General features: G+C 42.2%; 1 protein-coding gene across 2 annotated transcripts in view; it reads right to left on the bottom strand.

The window, feature by feature from the left end:
* The window catches only part of CACUL1 (CDK2 associated cullin domain 1), a 62,734-nt gene extending 47,018 nt beyond the window's left edge, over positions 1-15,716 (bottom strand). The window contains exons 1-3 of one of the 2 annotated variants that reach the window (XM_077349902.1): positions 15,068-15,716; positions 11,958-12,084; positions 5,534-5,636 (exon numbers count right to left, since the gene is read on the bottom strand). In XM_077349902.1, coding sequence (XP_077206017.1) covers positions 5,534-5,636; positions 11,958-12,084; positions 15,068-15,437 — 600 coding nt within the window. In that variant the 5' untranslated portion in view covers positions 15,438-15,716. The remainder of the gene's footprint in view (positions 1-5,533; positions 5,637-11,957; positions 12,085-15,067) is intronic. The other variant, XM_077349903.1, reaches the window with a different exon arrangement.
* Positions 15,717-23,582: the final 7,866 nt, after the last annotated feature.

Genomic DNA, 23,582 nt, shown 5'->3' on the forward strand with positions numbered 1-23,582 from the left:
AATCAGAATGTTGGCTTTTAGGTTTTGTAGGACTCTTCATCCAGCTGGATAGTAGTTTAGGGCAGGCTTTCTCAACCAGGGTTTTTTGTGATGGCCCTGAAAGGGTTTCGCTGATTGGGTGAGAGTTAATTAATTTTGTATATATATATATTTAAATTATCAGATGATAATACAGATTTTATGGAATTTTTAAGTCTGAGGTGTTGCCTGGGAGGTATGTGTGCAAAAGTTAACTCAGTTCATTTTCAGTCAACTTTAGACTGATTGTAGTTATATCCGCCCTGAGCCTTTGGGGAGGGCAGTATATAAATATAATAAATAAATAAAATCCATTTGCTTTATTCTTTATCTCCAATGGTTTCTACAGTAGAAACTTTTGAGTTTTCCACAGCTAGCTGAATCAGCTGTAGACAGAATGAAAACATGGCCATCAGTGAAAGCATTCTGCTGCCACCTACAGCACACCATCTAAAACAGCAAGCTGGAATTTTATCCAATGGATGAACACTACACAGTACATAATTTTCAGTTCAGAGGGCTCTTTGGCCATTAGACTCAGCTGCCATTCAAGATGTTCTTATGTGCCATATAAGGACAATTCATTTTTACAGAGGGATAGGATAAGAGTTGAATACTCTCCACAGCTTTTCCATCATCACAATGAGCATTAAAAAAATAAGATTGGCTATTCCTGCCAGGAACATCAAGAAATGATCCCGCATCATGTCCAGATCTCCAGCAGCTCTGATTTCTTTGTTCCAGGATCACATAATAAAAGGCACAAAAGAAAAATATCACTGCCAGGCTTGTTGGAGGTGTGGGGGCTTTGCTACCTTTCTGTCTCTTCCTGCGTCCGCAACGGGTAGCATTTGGCCTGGTGCACCTTATCCGGCCTGGATTTGTGCTTGCATATGGAAGCCAGGGCAGTGAAGTTACCAGTGCAGAAACAGTCCAGAACTATGCACAGATTTCCAGAAGTCATTGTGCCACCAATTTACACACATACAAAAATGAATGGACATTATACCAGTCAAGAGAAAGGTTTGGTAGTAGAAAGTGTAATGAGCCTTTTTTTTAACCTGCATACTGAGTTGACGTATCCACAAATTAGTCATTACAATTATAACACTTCTAGCCAAGTTAGTCACTAAAAGTCCAGATGCTAATTGTATACTTGTAAGGATTCCGCTCAAGTGCAACACTGGATGCTCACAGTGATCCTCAAGGGTTTAGATCCTACAATGCCATTCCACTAGCATGACCCATGGCTTCTTTGCCACGAAGGCTTTTCTGGCTACAAATGTTTGCAGTTCCCCTTCCAATCTCAGAAACCGAGCCCCCGCTGATTTCCTTCAGTCCACTAAACCAAAGGAGCACAAGATTACAAAGGAAAGGTAGCTGCAATGAGAGGTAGGGGAAACAACCTCCATCCAGCATGATTTTGTTTGCAGTGTCACTGCTGTGGCATCTTTGTACATGTGTTCTTCCAAATCAATCCAAATGTTTCATACGGAAATGGGTAATAATGATGTTTCGATGTAATTGTATTAAAGCACATCACAGTTGTGAGCATTTGCAAAAAAACAGAGATTGTATGACCTCTTATGAAAGCTGGTCTGGTTTTGGTGCAAAAACGAATTAGCCAGGAGGGTAATCAGGCACCTCATTTACATCAAGACAGAAACCTGACCATAACATGTGACAGAAATTCTCTCTTTATAAGGGATGGTCTTTCCCCATTTCCCATTTCTTTCCTCATTTTTACAACCTACCTGGTTATAAGGCTTCCTAATGGACAAAGCCATCAAACATTTATATTGGAAGTAGGCAATTTCAATATTGACTTGGATCCACCAGACTGCAGCTTTCTCAACTCTCCCTTCTTGCCTACAAACTGGGTCTCAGCTGTAAACAGCACCAGTTTGTAGGCAAGAATTCCTATTAGTTTAGTGCCCTGTTTGTACAACTGCACTTAGACAGAAGGCTTCCTAAATCAAAACTCCATCCAGAGCATCAGTAAATAAGGAGCATGTTAAGAAGAGGCGTTTGTTTGTTATGCTCAAGGGCATCCATGGCAACCCCCCCCAAAAAAAAACCCAATTAATTCACAGGTAAAAATTAAGAAAGCAAGCACAGACCATGTAGATGCAAAATCCTTGCATTACATTGTGTCTTCCAAAGTTTGAGTCTAACTGTTTATCTGTGAGACCAATGAAGATACTTTGACTTGAAAACTCACTACACATGATAAAAGCAAATTCATAAAGGTAATTAGAACTAAAAAGACATTAAAATACAAATATGGAAAATTTGTATTCTTTAAGAAAGAAATGGATTCTTTAAGAACAAATCTGCAGTCTGTGGCACTGTTTATTGTATGCATTTCTTGTTTCTACTTGTGATCCATTTATTACTCCTGTGATCTCACACTATTGCATTGTTATCGGACGTTATTATCAAACTTATTACAATGTTTATTGTATTTTACACTCTTAATGCTAAATTCTGTAATCTGAGAGAGCAGATTATAAATATATAAGTAAGAGATGACATTCCACAAGCATATTGATTTATTACATCAACAGTCAAAGACCAGTTCTAAAACACATACAATAAAATGCATGCAATTTTGTCATACCATTAATAGATAAAAAGTTTCATAAACTGTATAAAAATGAGCAGGTAATATCCATTAACTTATAATATAGAATAACAATGGATTCTAGCAGCAGCACAGAATTTGCCCACTTTATCCCTGACCCCAGGATCATGGTCTGAGAAAACTAAGGCCATATATAAATCCTCAGATCAGCCTGGCATTCATTTTAAGAATGGGAGTAATAAGATCTCTTCTGAGATCACAATAGAAAAGGCAGTACAATATTTCATGCCCAACAATTTCAGGTTCCCCATCTTCACATGGGCAAGATAATTCCTGAAGCAGATCTCCAGGGTATCCCCTCTGCAGAGGTAAAACATTAGATTGGATTAAAGAAAAAGGATTTCCATGTGAACTTTTTGTCCCTGAAGAAATGGTACTTTGTGAACAAACAAGTGATTTTATAATTTGATATTCCAAATCATCTCTTTTGATTATCTGAGAGCTATTAAAATACTAGGGGAACACCCCAAAGTCACTAATTTTGCTGAAAGGATCCTTCTCCATTTGGAATGAAAAGCATCTGTTAATTTTAAAGGAGAAAGTCCCACAGGGAAGAAGACTAACGTTAAGCAAAAAGCATATTGAGAATGGGAGAGGGAGCAAGCATAGGTGAAAATAGTGATACAGAAGAGCTGAAATGGTCAGGAGCAGTCTGAGCTAGTATTGTAGCTAGTTTACACGGTGGGTCCACTTCAGCTGGATTAAGTCACGTGTAAAAGAGGCAGCATGAAAGAAGCAGAGATACAGCAGCTGTCCCTCCATGCTGTGCTTGGCTGTAGCACTGGTAAACATGTATGGGACAGAGCGGGGGGAGCAACCAAGAACGTATTGTCAGCTCTGCCTATACTGCTTGCCCTTGTCACTAACTTAAAAGCAGCCAGCCCCATTTGCTTTGCTCTCTCTTCCTCCCCCAGATCGATACCATGCTGCACTCCACCTTCCTGAACTTTTACACAACAGAACAGAGGCAGCATGGGCTAAAAGAGTCCTAATCATTTGCCAGAGAACAAGCAAGCACACTGAGCAGCCAGGATTGCCACATCATAATCATATCACATCTTCATAATTCAACATAAATTGAAACTTATATGCAGTGAGTAAAACTTAATCCCAAGATTCTTACTCTGTCCTCTTCCTGACTATAGTGTTACCCTTTTCCTTTTACCCTCCCCCATTATAACTGGTTAAGGTTGATTAAACAGAGAGCTGCTGAGGAGCCCAAGGGCACCCAAATGAGCTTCAAGTCGGAGCAGGAATATGTCACCCCAGCCAGTCCACACCTTATTGCTTCATGATCTAGGTGCCTGGCTTTACAGACTAGCATATTACAGAGAGTATAATGCTTTATGGACTAACACATTACAGATGGTGTAATTTAGTGCAAATTCTGACTCTGCCACAAGCTTTGATTGCCATTTTCACAGCACTGTTGAGAAATTAACAACTGCAACACATTTTATATACTGAAAAGCAAGCTCTGGGCTGTTAAATTATTCCCCTGGCAAAACTTCAAAGGAAAAACACCTACACAGGAGAAACATTCACCAGAAAGCCACAGACTGTCAAGAGTTCATTACCTATTGTTCAGTGAGACCAGACTATTAACTAGCAAAGTTCAAGAAGCCTCCCTGGGCTTCCTGATCTGGAGGTGGTAGTGGCAGCAACTAGGCTATAAAGCAAAATATTTGCTGGTGAGAAAACCAACTGCCCACCACTGAAGACCACAGGGATTTCATGAAAATATTTTAAAACTAACAAAATCCAACAAGAGTGTCTACCACACAACGTCTTGCTACCATTAGAAAGACATCAGTATAGAAAAATATCACTTAAAAATGTTTTATCCCATATTTTAATGCAAAAAGATGCACCTCCCTATGTGTCTAATTTTGTCTTGCTACTCAAGTTGTTTACAATGTATAATTAATTTGAACGTATGTCTTCATAAAGCTAATTCTGCAACAAACAAAAACAGAATGGGACACAGATACCCTAAATGCAGGAAGTATATGCATTTCTTAACAGTTTCATTTCCTTAATTTATTCTTGCTTTGCTAATGTATTTCCTAATTCTTTTACATAGTTTCCCAACTTTTATCCAAGATAAACAACTTTCTTTTACCACAAGAGCATCATATTGTAAATGCTCGTCAGACTAGATTGCCCTTATTATTATTTACATTTTTATTTCACCTTGTCTCAACCAATCAGGATGGTTTACAACATTTATAAATTACATAAAAACTTAAAATGACATTTGCTCTCTACAGTGAGTAAGAACTGCCTTGAAGTGATCAGGCTGAGAAACGTTAGTCCACTATTAAAGTGCACTTCCCACTCCCTCTTCTGGAAGGATAACTACAAATGTAACTAACCCACAATTGTCTGGGCAGACTAGCAGGTAAAAACAAACAATATCCTCATAATTAAGGTTGTCTCAGATTATCAACATCATTGATACAGTAATCAGGCAAAACACATTTCTTTGTGTTAATGCAGGACAGGTCATATATGCCATGAAAAGAATATTCTGTGAAACTAATCTGTCCCAAAAGACACTCTTCAGTCACTTCCCCCGTTACTGCTGGCTTCTACATCATCCCAAATGCACCCAGATGTGAACAAGATTTAGGATTGTTTTACAAGTTATATTTCAGTTTCTGCATTACAATAACCTTTTCTTAAAAAGTAACTAGTCTGACTCTGACAAGGGAAGCTTCATTTAAAGGGTATTAAACTACATTTTCTTCTCATACAGAAGATTCACTGCAGAGAGTCATCAGCTGACAACAATCCCTTCAGATCATCATTGGTATCCTATTCCCAGTAAAATGCTAAATCCCAGGAAAACAAAATTATACAGCTTCTTACCTGCAGCTCCTTTGAGACTCTCTCTAAGTGGTTAGTTATCTTTTTAATTAGGTCACTATACATCTGTTCCGAATGTTGCTGGCACACACATTTATACACACAACTGCAGAAATAAATACAAGAATAATGATGAATTCACAACGGTTTGCAGCAGAGGGCGGAAAACAAGAAAAGTTAAGCCAGCAGAAACCTGACTTCAAAAACATTTAACTGGCCATTTCAGCACACAAACTTCATTGTACGCAGATACTGACACAGCAGGTCTGTATTCTCCATAGAGAAACTTACATATGTGGTCTTACTAAACTAGGAACTTTGTGAAGCGGTTGGGACATCAGTGACCAAAGAGGTGCTGTTTCATGGTTTGTAAGGCCAACAATGCTTCATAACTATATCTACAGTCATCCAATTCTTACCAGGATAGCCACAAGCTCAGAACCAAAAGTACTATTAGAGGTATTATTGCAGTGCTGTGGAGCAGACTCAACTAGATGAGTCCTGTCATGTGGGAGATCTTGGGCCTCTTCAATATTTTGGGGTTGGGTGTCAACAGTATGCAGATATGTCCATCCTTGCTCTGAACCATCACTTTGAGGCTAAGGTTACTGTTGAAAGCAGAATAAGCTGGACCCAGATAAGACAGAGGAAAGATAGGTCAGAAAGATTGATGGCTTCGGAGAGCTTGGATCTACTCGTACTTGATCCTAATGGAGTTGACTTTTGCAGAGCAGGTCAAGAGCTTACTACTTAGATTGCTGGGGGGTACCTAAGAGAGCCTTCTACCTGCTGCATCTGGATCACCAGTTCTCTCTCATTTCCTGGACATGTTAATCAGTGCTTCTGTGACCTCTCTGTGAGACTACCATAAAGTACTCTACCTTGTCTTGTCCTAGAAAAGCCTAAAATGACAGTTGGCTTAGAATGTGGTGACCTGATAATTGCTAGAAATACATCTTGCACATTTAAAAATAGCTTCACACTGCCAGTTTATTTCCAAGATCACTTCAAGGTTCAGTTTAAAATTTTTAAGCCCTTCACAGCCTAGGAACCCCATATCTCAAGAGCCATCTCTCACCATACATATGTATCTGTATGCTGGCAACAATCTCAAGTTTATTTCTTTTGTCTGTTCCACCATTAAGGGTGGCCCATCTAGTTCTGACAAGTATTTTTTCTGTGGTTGCTCCCACTTTAAAGAATGGGCTCCAAGTGGGAGGGGGACACTCTTCTTGGAAGCTTTGGTGGTGGTGGTGGGAAACTCTGTGCTTAGCTCCCTTTGGGAGGTGCTGCAAGGCTGTTTTATTCATCAGTAAATTGTAGGCATTTAATTAGGCTGGGGAGAAATTTGGATTTTCCTGTCACTAGCTATGTTAACTATGTTGTAACAGTTAACTTGAAGTCAGGATATAATTTTTAAAAATAATTTTCAATAGTTTCTGCCACACTCTCCTCGAGCCCACTATGGGAGAATAGTATAAAACTGAATAAATAATATTCCAGTTCCACACAAATATGCAAACTAAAGAAGTGTTTAAAGGCACTCTAAGGGCATATCCAGACCAGCACTCTTGTTCACATTATCCAGCTGCAAATCTTCATTTGCTTCCTACATCTCTCTAAGGCAGGGACTCCCAACCTGGGGTCTGTGGACTCCTGGAGATCCACAGGAAATCCAGAGGGGGTCCATGGCCTTTCCCCTTCTGCCTTAATGACCATAAGCTAGGGAACTGGCCACTTCCATTGCTCCCCTCTCCAGCACGAGTTCTCTTGTGGTTTCTGGGCCTAGGAGGGAGGGCAGAGCCTGCATGCTTACTCCTGGCTTAAACCACCTTCGGTTTCTTCCTTCCCATCAGTCTTCTACAGGTGGTGTTGCCACTTCCAGTGACATGGCACTTCTGGGAGCATGAAAGGGAGGTTTGACATGCTAACGTCACTTTTGAGACTCCTCAAAGCCTGAAAAATAATTTCAGGGGTTTCCTCCTTGGTCAAAAGGTTGGAAAAGACTGCTCTAAGGAGATTCAAGGCTTTGCCCAAAACCAAGAGCTCCAAGTGGAATGCAAACATGAGCAAACAGCAGAATGCAGTGTGGACCATAAATTTTTCTGAACAAATATCTGCAGAAGATAAGTCTCTGCACAAGCCTACAAGCATTCCAAGAGTGTCATCAACTAAATTTAAGATGGTTAAAAATCAAACTACAAAAACAATTGTCTTCAGCTAGAATGTATTACAAATCACAGCAATCTGATCAAGTTCAAGAAATAAAATATCTGGAATAATAATTTTTGTCAAATATTTCATTTTAAATATGTGTCAGAAACAAAATGTTATCTGTCAGCCTTAAGCATCAATATGCAAGAATTATCCTTGACCAAATTACAATAAATGCACTGCTTACATTTAATCAGAAGCTAATGGCAAAATCATTTTTAACTTACCCTTATCCAACTTATTTTGCAGTTATTTACACATTTAACATTTAAGTAAGAAATTCAAAAAGAGAAGTATCAGGATCAAAAAGAGAAGTATCAGGATCCAAGCCAAGCAGTTAGTTTAAAAACTTTATTATAGTTCATTTTGACTTTCTGGGTTCATAACTGCCTTTTGTTCTGCACACAGGCAAAATGTATCTCTTCCTCTACCACAAGCCTGTCCTCCTCTGCCACCAAAGAAGGAAGCAGATGTATCTTGTCACTATGTGGCATAGTTCCAAATCCTGGTATAGATAAAAGGGTGAGTGCTTTCCTTTTCCTCATTCAAGTAGGTATATAGGGGATAAGATGGAAGGAGATCATATGGGAGCCAGTATATAGTATACTAGATAGCATGTTGACTTGAATGTGAGGCACCTAGCTCACCAATGAAGAAAGCCTGGAGGTTCTGAATAATCTCTCAGCATCTTCAACTTTGTGAAGTGGTCACAAAGTGCCAAGAGAAGCTTTGCATCTAAAGCAATTTCCAGAAGATATGTAACCTGCTAACCACAACAGAAGAAATCTAGAAACAGAACTACTAACATGAATTCTAATATCCTGTTCCTGCACATGAGATCCTCTAGGGCAGCAGTTCCCAACCCGTGGTCTGCAGACCAAGACTGGTCCGTAGGTCACTCGGTACCGGTCCGTGGCTCCTACTCATCCTCCTCCCTTTGGTGCTCTCAAGAGGTCTCTGCATGGGCCTGGCAATGCTTTCGGGCTGGAGGAGCATCCCGCCCTGCCGGCCAGGCATCGAGACTGCCCTGAGGTGAGCCAGGAGGAAGTGATGTCACCGTGGGAGATGGGGCGGGGAAGGGCTGGCCTCCGGGCGTCCAAAGCCAGTCGCTGCAGAGAAGAATCCTGCTGCCCTGCCCCCACCTGACGCCAAGTCCCCGCCTTGCCTGGGCTCTAAGAGGGAGCAGTGCCCCGCCAAGCGACAGACTCATGCAGAAAGCTCTTGTTGTTGTTGTTGATGGTGGCTAGCTTGGCTATTCTCAGTTTCACTGGGACCCCTTGTGAGGCTTGTTGAAGCTTCACCACTCTCCGGAGAGGAATAACTCAGTTTCTAAAAGACATCCACATCATTGAGGGAGAGAGGGTTGCGATGCCTTGAAGAAGAAAGCGCAGTTTGTGCGTGGAGGGAGGAACCTTTGGGATGCAGCGGCCGTAAAGGCTGCGCGTTGCGCATGCATTTCCGCAGTTCTCTCTCTCGCCCCACATGTGTGTCCCTTTCTGGCAGATGGCATGCTGAAGGGGAAGCGGGCGAGGGGCTCCGGAGGAGTGGGGGGAGCATTCCTCTGGCCGAGCAGATTCTCCGAGGAGACTCGGCAAGGCCCATCATGCTTGTAAAAGCGGGGAGGAACGGCGGACAGGGGGAGGATGAGTACGTGGACGAGAAGCTCTGCCAGAGGATCCTGGAGCAGGCTCGGATCTAGCCTTGGTTAGTATGTGAGGATAGCCTTGGGAATGTTCTTGCTGTATATGCAGGACTTTGTTCTGGTCGCATAAAAGTTAATACCTATTGTTGGATAGCCTGACCTTTGGCTTTGGGCAACTTGCAGATTTTCAACCTTATTTCATTAGGAATAGCAGCAGTAAATACTCTGGGAGTTTTGAGAGGGCGGCCCTGAAAGTTGGATAATACTTAGAAAAATAAGAGCATTAGGATAAATGATAAAGTGTAACCAGGTGGAGTGAGTAGCCCCACAGAAATGATGTAATTAGTTATAATCTTGCTGTGCTTATACCTGTGCAACTTGCTCTTTGATCTATGGCAGAAAATGAGCAAGGTAATATAAATTCAAAATAATCTGTGTAGAAACTTAGCACATTGGAAGAAGATATGCTATCTCTTCCCACTCCTCCCAGCTATTTTGTAGCACTAGCACTAAGAGCCTCTTGTGGCGCAGACTAGTAAGGCAGCAGACATGCAGTCTGAAAGCTCTGCCCATGAGGCTGGGAGTTCAATCCCAGCAGCTGGATCAAGGTTGACTCAGTGTTCCATCATTCTGAGGTCGGTAAAATGAGTACCCAGCTTGCTAGGGGGTAAACGGTAATGACTGGGGAAGGCACTGGCAAGGCCAACCTGTATTGAGTCTGCCATGAAAACGCTAGAGGGTGTCACCTCAAGGGTCAAACATGACCCAGTGCTTGCACAGGGGATACCTTTACCTTTAGCATTTTTCATGACTGGTAGACAGGGACCGCACAGTACTGGAAACAGATGTTACATGCTTGTGCTGTGCCTCAGTGGGAAGGGGCCGTGGTTCAGTGGTAGAGGCTTTGTTTGGCATGCTGAGGTCCTAGGTTCACTCCCCAGTATCACCAGTTAGAAGGACCAGACAGTAGGTAATGTGAAAGACCTCTGCCCAAGCAAATTCCAATCTTGTCATTATTGCAAGTTAAAATTTTGATGAAAATAAAATGTTCTTTATATTCATTTTTGTGGCATATCTGTATCTTATTTTGAAGGGATGTTTAAATGTTACCATAGTGACCAGAGTCAGAGAGCGTTAGGGCAATGGTCAAGAGGAGAGGAGTAGACTCTCCCCCCCCTCCCGGGCCTCAGTAAAATTGTCAAGCGTTGACCGGTCCCTGGTGATAAAAAGGTTGGGGACCACTTCTCTAGGGGAACAGTATTGCACAATGCTTCCCAGCCAACTAGCTGAGGGTTTAATATAGAAAATACTAAGCCTTCATCCCCCATCGCAACAGTACGTGTTCACATCAATACTTCATTTTCTATTACCCTCAAAGGGATTAAGGATCTAGCTAGTCGATTCCTTCCTAAAACAGCATACTTATCCAAAAAGACTCACACAAGCTCTCCTCCTGCATTCTCATTCATTTCAAGTGGTACTTGGCCATTTCACCCAGGCATTTTTTATTTGCCAAACTACATTTGTATGCCGTTACCGAGCTTCGCTGATCTGAGCAAAGGGAATAAAGAAAAGTTTCAAGTACACTCCTTGAAAAACTACGAAGCACCACGAGAACCATTTATTTAAAAATCTATAGATGATCAGTCACCCTGACAAAATACCTATAGAAGTCTTCCATCTCAGCAACACTTATCAAATGCATCAGCACTTGGAGCACCCATTCGTATCAACTCGACATTTCAAATAAGGTAAAGTTTTCTAGTTCAGCAATAGATTATTCCAGTTGTAAATTAAATCTCCGCTTCCTCTGTTCTTCCTAACATAAAGAGACACATGAGAAACTGAAAGGGGCCTAACAGCCTAGTCTTTTCACTACTCTATGGGAGAAACACTGCAAGCAACAGCAAGTACTCCTACTTACAACAGAATGGAGCACATGCCATGAATGGAGCATATGCCCATTATCACTCTCAACTGGGAAGCCACCCAACAAACGTCTGGGGAGGGGAGGAATCTGGAATTAATAAACTGCATGATAATAGTATACAAATCAGACTTTTACATTGACAGCTTCTTAGGGGGCCTAGTTTAAAAGATTCATTCCACAGCTTCCACGATTAGCCAGCACACCTCTAGTCCATTTAGTAGAGTTACTTTTGGTTATGGTGTTGGATGGGAAGAAGACCTTCCCTCAACTAGGGCTTCACTAAATATAATAGCAAATCTTGGAATACTTGGTTTGGTTGACGCTCCATTACTGTCTCCAAAAATCATCTGATCATCTACATAGCATGATATGTACTATGCTTACACCACAGAGAGGTTAGTTCTTGCTTAAAGCCCTTTGTTCTGTTAATACATACTACTAAACTACAATAAGACTGTAGAGAGTTTACCTGAAGTCAGTTGCTTATGCTACCAGGTACATGAAAGAGTTTAAAATTCCCAGGTATCTGGCTACTCAAGCACTATGATCCAAAGCCAGAATTCCTATCAGTGCCTAAGAACACTGCAAATGAAAGGCTAAATGCAGTCACCCATAACAGAACTATTAAAAGGTTTCCTCACCTGTATATTTGCTCATAGGAGATGGGGATGTAGTCACTAGGACTCTGAGTTAAAAGTTGATCTATGGCACTATCCAACTTTGGCCAATATGTACTCTTATAGTCTTCTATTGTTATAACATTCATTACTATAAGAAAAAAAGAAACAATGTGTTATTGCACTGAGAACCCAATTAAAAGAAATATTGACACACAGCAGTAAAATGCAGATACAGCTTCAACCATACACTTACAGATGATCCAAGTTAAAGGTTTATAGATTTTGCTGCAGTGATGTTTCAGACACCTAGTGTGGTATAGTGATTCTCTGTTAGACTAGGACCTATGAAAACAGGGTTTGAATCCCCCATTCTGCCGCAGAAGCTTACCAGGTGACCTTGGCACAGACATGCACTCTCAACCTAACCTACCTTACAGTGTTGTTGTGAAGATAAAATGGAAAAAGAAAACATTGCAGGTCATGTTGTAAGAAAAATGGGGTATAAATGAAGTAAATGGATACCAATATAAAAAGTTTACACTAAAGAGACTTCAACAGCATATTGGCCCCCTTGATCATAAACCACTGATTCAATATTGCTGGTAAATGAAGTGTTAACTCCAAATCTTAAAAATGTACTTCTTTCTGCTTGACAAAAAATATTAGGCATGCACTTATATATTGGACAATATCATTAAATGGAACAAAGTAATTGTACCTTCAAACCACTTACTCCAAAGTAGTTTTACTGAAGTCCAATATCTGTTGTTACAAATAATTCAGACAGCAGTCAACTTTTTATGTATAGTGTCTAGATCTTATGACTTCCATAGACATAACAATTCCTTTGTCAAACTTGTGCAAGCCTGTTTGTATCACGAACATACAAATCCAAGAGCCAGACTCAGAAACACTCTCTTGATTTCCAGTGGAAAACACAGAAAACTCTGGGGTCTGCCCATTATTCTGCTTTTCTCTCATAAGCAGAAGTGTACAAGCAGGAGATGCAGCTTTGTCTCTTGTCCTGTAAGAGGGCCACTACCACTAAAACAATACTATTAAATGGATTCAAATGCAATTAACAAACACCCAGGTCAGAGGATATGAATGCCCAATTGTACTTAGGCAGCAGCGAGAGCTTGGCACTTTATGGTAGAACTAGCTCTGAAAAGGGGATCACTTACAAGGCACTCTAGAACAACAGACTTAACACCTATAAGTCTCATGCGAGTCCATTTCACTGAACACAAAACATGTCTCTGATGGCAGATTTAATTCTCTCACACAAGAATAGAGGAAAAAATAAATACTTGGCAATAAAATGCAAGAGGTAATGTGTATATATCACACATTGCAGCAAACCTTGGTAGTCAACCATTATTTCTCCTAGCCAGTTGCAAAATCCAAACCCATCACAATATTACCCATTAAAAAAGATTATATAATCACATGATATGTTGTATTAACACAGTGAAAAACACATTCCCCCGCCCCCCCAAAAAAAACCCCAACAGAATGAACTCCCATCAAACCCGCTTCCTTTAAAATGAAAAAAGCAATGGGTAGAAGGCAGTGACCAAAAAGGGTTAAGAGGGGTGAAAAAGACAAGAAGATGAATTCCCCTAATTTCAGCATCTCACTTCCTGGAGGAGAGAAAATCTTTCACAGTGTTTTGGTGGGGACACAACACTGGGGTACTCCCAACAAAAAGGAAGAACATGTCTTGGATAATAAGTCAAAATTGAGGATGGTGGGAAAGAAAACAATGATACAGAAGAAAAGCAAACTAAAATAAGAACTAGGAAAGTGAAACAAACATCAGAGATGACAAAAAAGTGTGGAAAGCTCAAATGCTAGGAATTTAGATCTACCTCACCCTCTATGCATGTTCAGGACTGGAAGACCTATGATGGGGAAAGGTCATATTCTAGCACAGAAAAAGGAAGAAATTAAACATAAACTGAAGTTGCCTATATACACAATTAAGGGTACAGGGAAAGAGACAATTCTCTTGTCATACCATCTTCTTGTTATGAAAAACGATTGGCAAGTCACCTTTTACATATAGACCCTTTTTTTTTTCATTAACCCTTCCCTGTGGCTGTGTCCAGGTTTCCAGCCAAAGATGTTCACCCTCTCCTGACTCACCAGGGTAACAAAACGTAATTGCCACCGACTAGTGTGTATTGGTACAGTGTTGAAGAATAGTTTAGAACTGTATACTTAGGACTGTATAGCGGTACTACATTAGTATCTATCTGGGAATGAGCACGACATTTATATGTAAGACAAATCTAAACTTTACAGAGAAAGACTGAACAGTGTGGAGAGCGGCAGAACCTAATCTGGAGAACTGGGTTTAAGTCCTCACTCTACCACATGAAGCCTGATGGGTGCCCAATCACAGTTATCTCAGAAGTGTCACAGCCCCACCCACTTCACAAGGCACCTGTTGTGGGCAGAGAAAAGGAATGGGATTGTACAACATTTTGAGATTCCTTAAAGTGGAGGAAAGTGTAGCATAAAACCTTTTCTACTGTACTTCACAGGCTGTAATGTTTGGTTGACTCACACACACACAGGTTGAGTTTTCCCTTCCCACATCCCCAACCAAGGACACTATTGATAGATCTACTCAAATGGACTCTGACCCACAGATGCGTATGCCACCCTCCTAGTGGAACCCTACATAGAGCTCCTGCAGTCACTGACTGCAGCACCTCTGTAAAAGGACTGTGCCATAAACCCATTAGCTTTTATGGAATCCCTTTTCATCTTGATGTAAAAGGCCAACAACTCCTCCCTTCTGGAGAGATCCCCATCCAGAGCTCTGCAGCAGCTGCACACACAACCTTCTTTAAGAGGCAGGACCCAGCGCACCTTAAGGGGCTCAAAACTCAACCCCCTGCCTGCCTTGGTGGGAAACTTCCCGACCAAGCTCCCAGAAACTGACACTCCCACCAAAGTTGGGCAAGATGGAAAAGGGGTTGCCGCAACAGGAGGCCCGCGTGGGTGCGTGGGTGGGGGAGCGAAAGGCAGTTCGGGGATCTCCACTCCCTCCCAGGGAAACTCGTGAAGGGGGGGGGACGGAAATAAGGCGCTGCAGCCCGTCTTGGGCGGGCGTCACTCACAGAACTTGGAGGCCGAGGGGTTGATGTTGAGGTTGATGCCGCCGCCGCCGCCGCCTCCTCCTTTGCCCGGCGCCGCCTCGCAGCCCTTCCCCGGCCCATTCGCAGCCTCGGACAGCATCTGCATCTCGAAGTCCTCCTGCGGGCCCAGGGCCCCCCTGCGGGCGCCTTCGCCGCGGGACTCCGCCGGGGAGAGCGGGGCAGGCGGCAGCGGTTGGCGGCCGTAACCGCCCCGTCCTCCTCCTCCGCCGCCCGCCGCCGCCGCCTCCCAGTTGTTGTGGTTTTGGTCGTCCATTAAGGCCTCGTAGCTGCTGCTGCTACTGATGCTGCCGCCACCGCCGCCGCCCTCCTCCTCCATGCTCTCCTCCTCCATCCCGACAGGCCGGGGAGGGGCCGCTGGGCCCGGGCGGGGAGAGGGGGAGAGGAAGGGGGGAGGGGGAGGGAGGGAACTGTCACAATCGGCGTCTCCCCATCGCAGAGCGGGGCCGTCACGTCTCCGCGCTCCACAGAACGGCCGCGGCCGAGAGCTTCGGAGGGCGCCCCCCGGAAGCGAGAAGGCTCCCTGCCGTAAATCGGCCCTCGCGAACGCGACACTTTGGGACAGTCGCTCCGGCTCCTTTCGTGAGCCGGCTCGCGCTCGGCGTGGGGAGTTGTGGGAAGCGTAGTCTTGCCAGCCCCTTCCGTCCGCCGAGAAAAGGGAGGGGGATGGGCGGAGCTTGGGGGGGTGTCGCCATGACACCAGAGGCAAAGTCGCCGGGGTTTCCTAGCCTGGGCTGTAGAGACTCGATAGTCGTGGTAGTGCGCTGCAGCTAAAACAACAACTTTGTTCCTGTTAGTGGTTGGCGAGGGGGGTAAGAGTGGGGACTTGGTTTGATCCCGCCCCCGCCAGCTGGGTGACCTTGGGCTGGCCACAGCACTGAGAAAGCTGTTCTGTAACGTCAGGGCTCTTTCGGTCTCACCTCCCTCCCAGGGTATCTGTTGCGGGGAGAGGAAAGGGAAGGCGACTGTAAGGTTCCTCCTGGTGCAGGAAAGCGGCATGTAAGAACCAGCTCTTCTTCTAGTCAGGGATCCAGTACTTTTGAAGTGCAAATATGGCACAAAAGCATGGCTTCAAAACAAGGTTGTCATAGATCATCCCAATTTTAAAAAATCTTGTAAACTGCGAGAGAGATAAGTAGTTCTAAGTGCTAACCTGACTACCTGACCAATAGCTCTCTTTCGCCTGTAACTACTATTACAAATCATTAGAACCAATTTGGGGGCAATCTGATTCATAAAGGCAGAAGATGCTTGTCACTAACTCACATTCCAGTTCAGTTGATATAATTCAAGACAATGATATAGAATGTGAATAAACTGGAATTGAAAGAAGTCTTCTAGTCCAAGATTCGTTTTAGCTAGTCGTTATGGGAAATATCTCCATCTAGTGGTATAACAGTTCTATTCATGAGATATATTGTACCCAACATCTTATATTCAAAATAAAGTAGTTTTAAAGCAGCTCTAAATCATACGTACAAAGTACATTGTCCAGTGCAGCTATTTTATTAGAAAGGTTTCAGTGTTTTCCTATAAAACATTTCCTTCACTTAACTCCTATGACCATTGAGAGATAGACAACAACATTCAAACAATTAGAGAATTCAAGAGCAGCTGAGTGCTCAGGATCCCTTTTTCTCACTGAGGTTATTTCTCCAGTATGTTGTACCTGAATTTAAGCTCCTCTTTAGTGCCATTCTGTAGAATGGCCTTTTTTGTTACTATCTCCATCCCATCACCTCAGCTGTAAAATATGAGTAATAATGATGATGTATCTCAGAGGGATGTGCAGAAAATGACTGAGATAATGTTTATAAAGGATTTGTACATAAATAGCCTTTCCTTTTAGATGATTACTCAGAAATTAGTCCCACTGATTCAGTGGAACTTATTCCAAAGAAAATATACATGGGGTATCCTAAGCATGATTACTTGGGTATAAATAATAATATGTTACATTCAGGACTGACAGGTTCCAGGAGCAAGCATAGTGTAGGGGTTAGAGTGATGGACTAGGGTCTCAGAGACTCCAATGCAAATCCCCACTATGCCCAGAAGCCTGCAAGATGGCCTTGGGCAGTTAAACACAGCCTAACCTACCTCACTGGGTTCATCGGAGGCTAAAATGTAAGAGAGGAGAATGTTGAGCACCATTTTGGGTCTTCACTGCAAAGTAGGGTATAAGTGAAGCAAATGATAAAGCTGAGTCCATCCTAGTAGGCATGCACAGAGCTGGGCTACACAAGTGTGATCATGATTCTTAATTCAGTTTTTTTTTTAAATCACATAACCTGGATGACCCAGATCTCAGAGGCTAAGTTGGCCCTGGTTAGTACTTGAATGGGAGACCACCAAAGAAGTCCAGGGTTGCTGCACAGAGAAAGGCAATGGCAAACCACGTCTGTTCACCTCTTGCCTTGACACTTCTATGGGGTCACTCTAAAGTCGGCTGTGACTTGATGGCACCACCCTCTGCCACCAAAAGCAATTACAGTGCACTTCACTACTAACACGCTATGCATGCAGAACGTCAGCTTCAGGCCCAAAACAACCCCAAGCCCCATCCCAAAGGATGCTTGTGCAGCCCACAGACTTTACTGAGAAAATGCCACTTCTAGCTCCAGTGACAATGCAGAACACACTGCACTGGCACTGTTCTTCTCGCCAGAATGCAAAGCAACAAAACGAATGGGGGAAAAGAAGCCCCAAATCACTGTTCTTTATCTCCCATCAAAAAACATATATCAATTCAAGAGTGCATGCTTTTGGTCCCACAAGAATTTCAGGAATTTCATGGGCAGGGGGAATTAGAATATCAGCAGTTATGCCTATCTACTGTATTTTGCCACCTGCCATATTCATGTGAAGGTCAATCAAATGATGATAGTTAGATGCAATTTATTATATAGTTCCAGTGTGGTTGCTCAATGTCATATCATTTGGCTACCACCTCGACTGTACATCATAAGAGTCCATACGCCTGAATTCCCTCTAGGGGCTACTAAAAGGCAGTGTGACAATACCACTGGCTTCTCTGATACCACACCTACACTGGAGACTGAGAAGCAGCAGTGTGCCAGTGCAATCAGCGGCCCTAGCAAAAATATGCCCTCCTGAAAACGTCACATTTTATTACTACCTTTTGAAGACCAGAATCCCTAACCAGTTCTATCAGCATGATTCATTAGTTTGTTGCCTCTGTTACAGCTCGCCTTTCCGAACATCCTGCTATCTCAGGCTTGAACATGGGCAAAAGAAACCCAGGATTAATTTATTGCCTTTGTCTGGTATTAGCTTCACATCACTGCTCTCTTGGTACACCAGGTGGTTTGCTGTTTTTAGCATCGATGGAGCCCATTAGGAGGAATATAAAACTCGAGAACCTCAGTCAAGTAGCCATTTCTAACACAATGCGATTTCTAGTCACTGTATAGCCCCCCCCCCATGTGAATCTGTACATCATTTTCAACAGCTATTGAGAAGCATCGCTTGTTATTCACCTGCAGGGAAAGCAATCACGCCACCATATTGCCAACCTTACTGTTAGTTGGTGCCACAATTGTCAGGGTTTTTATATTGTTATACAAAGAGAATACTGGAAGATTTTTTCCCACAGCTTCCTGCTTTGTGGGAAATTGTTTCATTCATAGTTTTCATCTCAATCAGCCATCAGCTAGTAAGATTATCCAAATAATAACATGAGTTTAGGAAAGAAGGAATTTAAAATGCTAATCCATTGTGTCTTTTTAAATAAATAAATGGTATCTTTAGAGATCTAGCTAGTCGGACACAAGGATACGCAGTCATCACATTCTGGGACTCTTTCTAACAAGGACACAAACTGAAGGCTAACTAAAAAATGAAATTTCTCAAGATCTCTCCAGTTTTTAGCAAGGTCCAGATGAAGGTGTTGTCCAACCTGCCCTCATGTTTGTTTTCTCAGAAGACAGCCTACTAAGCCCAATGGAAACCTGCTAAACTGACCGAACTTATATGTGAGGTTAATAGTTTGCCCTGCTACTTAGATTTTCTTTTGACTTACCGGACAAGACACAGGTCGAGATGAACAATTAACAGAAAATAAATTAAATATGAAGGAGGGATGACCTAAAACTGGCTCTCAAAGTAAAAGGCCCCATCTGGAGCAACTTCACCTCATGGCAGGACACCTGCCTCACAAAGCTACTTCTACCTCATAGCATGTGAATCATCATCACATCATGTTACATTCAGGCAAATGAGGGGACTTCCCTAGTGATCCCAGGGCACTGAGAGCAGTATATGTAAATCACCCCATAATATTACCTATAGATGTCAGACAGGTCCTTCCTATAAATGGGATGCTGGCAGTTGGTAGATGCCTAGGCATCCAATGATTTTATTAAATTTCTGGTGTGGTTTTTTTTTGGGGGGGGGGCTTTGATTGAGTCATAATTCTGTTTGCATATCTGGCCAGTTTTGCTGCAACTTTGCCTTTTTAGAGTCTCTTTGTGGAAGGTGTATGCATCCCTTTGTTCCAGGGATCCAGTGCTACCTCTTTCGCCTACTGGCAGGGCGATTCCAGGGGCCAGGCAGGCACAGCAGGCCAGCTTCTCATGGCTTCCACCCATACACTGGTCCACTCCATAACCATCCCCTCTTGCCCAAACGTTGGTACAGTGATGGATTGCAGAGGTAGGGTGGGCCCACAGCCCACCTGCAGAAGGAGGGTGGGGAGACACAGCCAGCTACTGAGTGGGCTCCGCAGCCCAGGCAGGGCAGGAGTGTTGGCCCTTACAAGTGGATAATGACAACAGACCTTGCTGGGAAGAATTAAGTTGCTACACATAAATGTTCAAGGAGAAACAGTCTTTTAGATATGTATGCACCAGGTCACAAAGGGTGTTAAAGGGTAAGTGCCAGCATCCTGAATTTGGCCTTCAAACTAATCAACAGACTGTGAATGAATATCAACATGGCAGTAATGTGGTTATTCCTGATCATTAAAAAGTGAATCACCACAGTTTCAGTTTCACAATGGCTATCCATGCTGGCCTTGATAATTTCAACTTAGACCACCTTGAAATTTCCAATTGAATTAACTCCATAGTTTGAGTTGGTTGTTATCAAATAATTTTTTTAACAAATCAGAATATTTTGATAAAAAGTATTGTCAAATTTTAAATAATTGAACTATTCTTTTTGTTAATAATCCATGCTACAAAATCTGTCCAAAATGTGGTTAAATGTTATGAGAATAACATGTGCAAATTTCTACATAGTAAGGAAAATCTGTAACTCTTAAAACACAAGTACCAAATACATTGCACCATTCTTGAGAGCTTTTCCCAAGAAAATAGAAAGAGAGCAACACATACCTAGCAAGAGCTTATTTCTGATTAAAGACAAAGTATCAGCTTTAACTCTGAATGCATGGGCTGCTTTCTCAAGGTTGCTTTATAACCTTGTGACTGTGTCGCATCTAAAACGGTTTATAAGAGGGGGAAATGTATTCCATCTCCTGTTTGCTGCTGACAGTAATATTCCTCTTATTTTGCCTACTGTGTGGAGAACCTGAAAATATGATTTTGATAAAAGTAAGCAGGGAAGAAGATGAAAAGCGTAAGGCTTCAAAATACACATAAAAAACATGAGCGGATTATGAATTTGTTAAATGCAATGATTGACAAGGAAATTGTTTGTGAACACAAAATACAATTGAAAGCCTAGCTGTAAAGCAATATGAGTGATCTTGATTTGAAGTTAAGAGGATTAAAAGGGTGTAAATAATTCAAGTCCCAAGGGCTGCATTTAGAGATTATTTTCTTACAATTTATACATGCATCCACTCGGGGGAGTACTTTCAATTTGATATTCCTTTTCATGTGCATTTCCCGCTCAGTGCTGCTTTCCCTGATCAGAATGTCAGCTTTCCATTCAGCAGAGAGAGAGAGAGATAAGAAATAGTCAAGGGGGGGAAACTTAACAAATAAGAATTATAGGAACAGCCCTGGGAGTGTTGTTGCCTTCAGAACTGCTATCAGCAAAAGCGTTTCTTCCCAAACCATAAAAAAGAAAAGAAAGCATGAAGACACAGCCATTTAGAAAATTATATGAACACACATAACTGAAGATAAATGTGGCTATTACTATGTCTTGGCAGTGAATCGTGAGGAACCATGTCTACAATATTGACGCCTCATGTATACTTATGCTAGACAGGGGCTGTCAAGTAATTAAAACTTTTTAGATGGTATTTAGACTCCTGATGATATTTCTCTGTTTCATTCACATACTGTTACCTTCTCAGCATATTAAGGCATGAATCCAAGAGGGAGGCTTCTACTATCATTGGTTATATATATTTTATGCATCAATCTATATCCATCTTCCCACGAAAGTCCTACATTTCTCTAAAAATGCTGTTTTTGGGAACAGTGTACCAAGGAAAAGAATTCGGGGGGGGGGGCACTTGGGGACAGAAGAAGCAAGACATTTGGATTTTGTTGATGTAAATTCTTCTGTCTGCAGAGATGATCTGTGGGATCCATCCTAATATATTGTGTATATCCTGATATACACAGTTGAGAGCTCCAGCTCAAGACACATTCATCGTATAATACAGGTGGAAAAGACAAAGGTGAAAAGAGGCCATGGCCTGATCGGGGTAGTGAGGGTGTGATGTCATGCTGAAGCTTACTGATTAGGGGTACTTGGAATCACTCTCATTCCAGCCTACAATATTCCATAAATTATTATGGTTTATTATGATTTACAGAGCAACACTGAAAAACAATTAAGTTCTGATGGACTTTAAGGGCATTTGTTTAGATCAGGGATTCCCAACCAGGGACCCTCAGGAGTCCATGGGAGCTCTGGAGGGGATCTGCAGCATTTCCTTTCCTGTCTTAATGGACTCGACCACAAGCTAGGGCCACTTTCCTCCCCCTCTCCTGAGCAAGTTCTCTTGTGGTTTCTGTAACAGGGAAGGGGCAGAGCTTGCATACCTATTCTCACCTTAAACCACATCCTATCTCCTCCCTCCCAGTCCTCCTCAAAACTGTCTGTTAACACAGGTGGTGATGTCATTTTCAGTGACATGCAACTTATTGGGGCATGGTAAGGAGTCATGGTCAGCTGACATCACTTCTGGGGCTCCTTGAAACCTGAAAAAAGTATTGCAGTGGCTCCTCAATGGTCCAAAGGTTGAAAAGGCTGGTTTACATTGCTAAAGATATCAGCACCCTGGACAATTCTTGCCTCAATGAATATGTGCAAGGATCCCTGCAAGGTTGAACTGTGCACAAGACAGTCTTTCTAGGTCTACAAGAGTGGAAATGGGGGCATCTTGAATTTCACTCCTGTCCCATTCTTGTCACATTCTGACTTACCCTCTCTTTTTTGGGACAACAAAAGATATATTGTACAGAACACTTTCACTGGTGATAGTGCAGATAATAGTGCAGTGGCTCTCCGTGCTTGTGACAATGCGTATCCCAACTTGTGGTCCTGTGACCACAGTTTATGCATACTTTCTGATGCCCTAATTTTTCATCTATTGTGTTTTCAAAGTCCATTGCATACCCAGACCTGGATTGCGTAGGAACATGCTGTTCTATTCTCCATCCTATGTTCTTTGAGAGACACTGATAAGCAATAGGGGCAATACCATTCCAGTGTGTGCCCATTCTAGTCATGTGTTAACATCCGAATTATAACTTCAGGAAATTCTTGACACTTTTAGCTACCTGAGCAGGCCAATGAAATTAAAGAGCCTTCCTGCAAGTAATACAGTTTATTTTCTCACTCTTCCAACAGGCTCATGGCAAGGGTCTCGCCAAATTTGTTTGCCTTGCTCATTACATGAAAATAGAATTGGCGAAAAATGAATACTTGGCCTATTAAAATGGCTTTTGGCTAGGGCAGTATCCGAGGTTTTTATGGCTTGAGAACTAGGAGCTGATGTTGCAGCAGGAAGTGATTCAAGGAGGCCAAAGTAGTAGAACCAGACTTTCTGAAAGTAGTACAACCACTGTCATTGTTCCATGTAGTGCCTCTCAGATACCACGTAAAATAAACCATTATTAGATGGCATATGTGAAATGCACATATATCATACACATATTTTCATATGCTGGAAATTACAGACCTGCTTATACATTGGAAAGAAAGAAAGAAAGAAAGAAAGAAAGAAAGAAAGAAAGAAAGAAAGAAAGAAAGAAAGAAAGAAAGAAAGAAAGAAAGAAAGAAAGAAAGAAAGAAAGAAAGAAAGAAAGAAAGAAAGAAAGAAAGATTTTAATGTTGCATTTTATACCTTTTTGCACCAGATCTTTATTTCATGAACACTTTTATCCAGCATGAAAGCAGTTACATTATGCTATTTTCACTGACGCTTCATTTAAATCAGTGGTGCTAAAACCCAGCCTGCTGTAAGTTTCTCATTTAGATTTTCACTCTACAAGGCTAGCTAGCTGCCTGTCAGAAGCTTGGCTTAGATGCA

Source organism: Paroedura picta, chromosome 8, assembly GCF_049243985.1.
Source record: "Paroedura picta isolate Pp20150507F chromosome 8, Ppicta_v3.0, whole genome shotgun sequence".
Taxonomy (NCBI): domain Eukaryota; kingdom Metazoa; phylum Chordata; class Lepidosauria; order Squamata; family Gekkonidae; genus Paroedura; species Paroedura picta.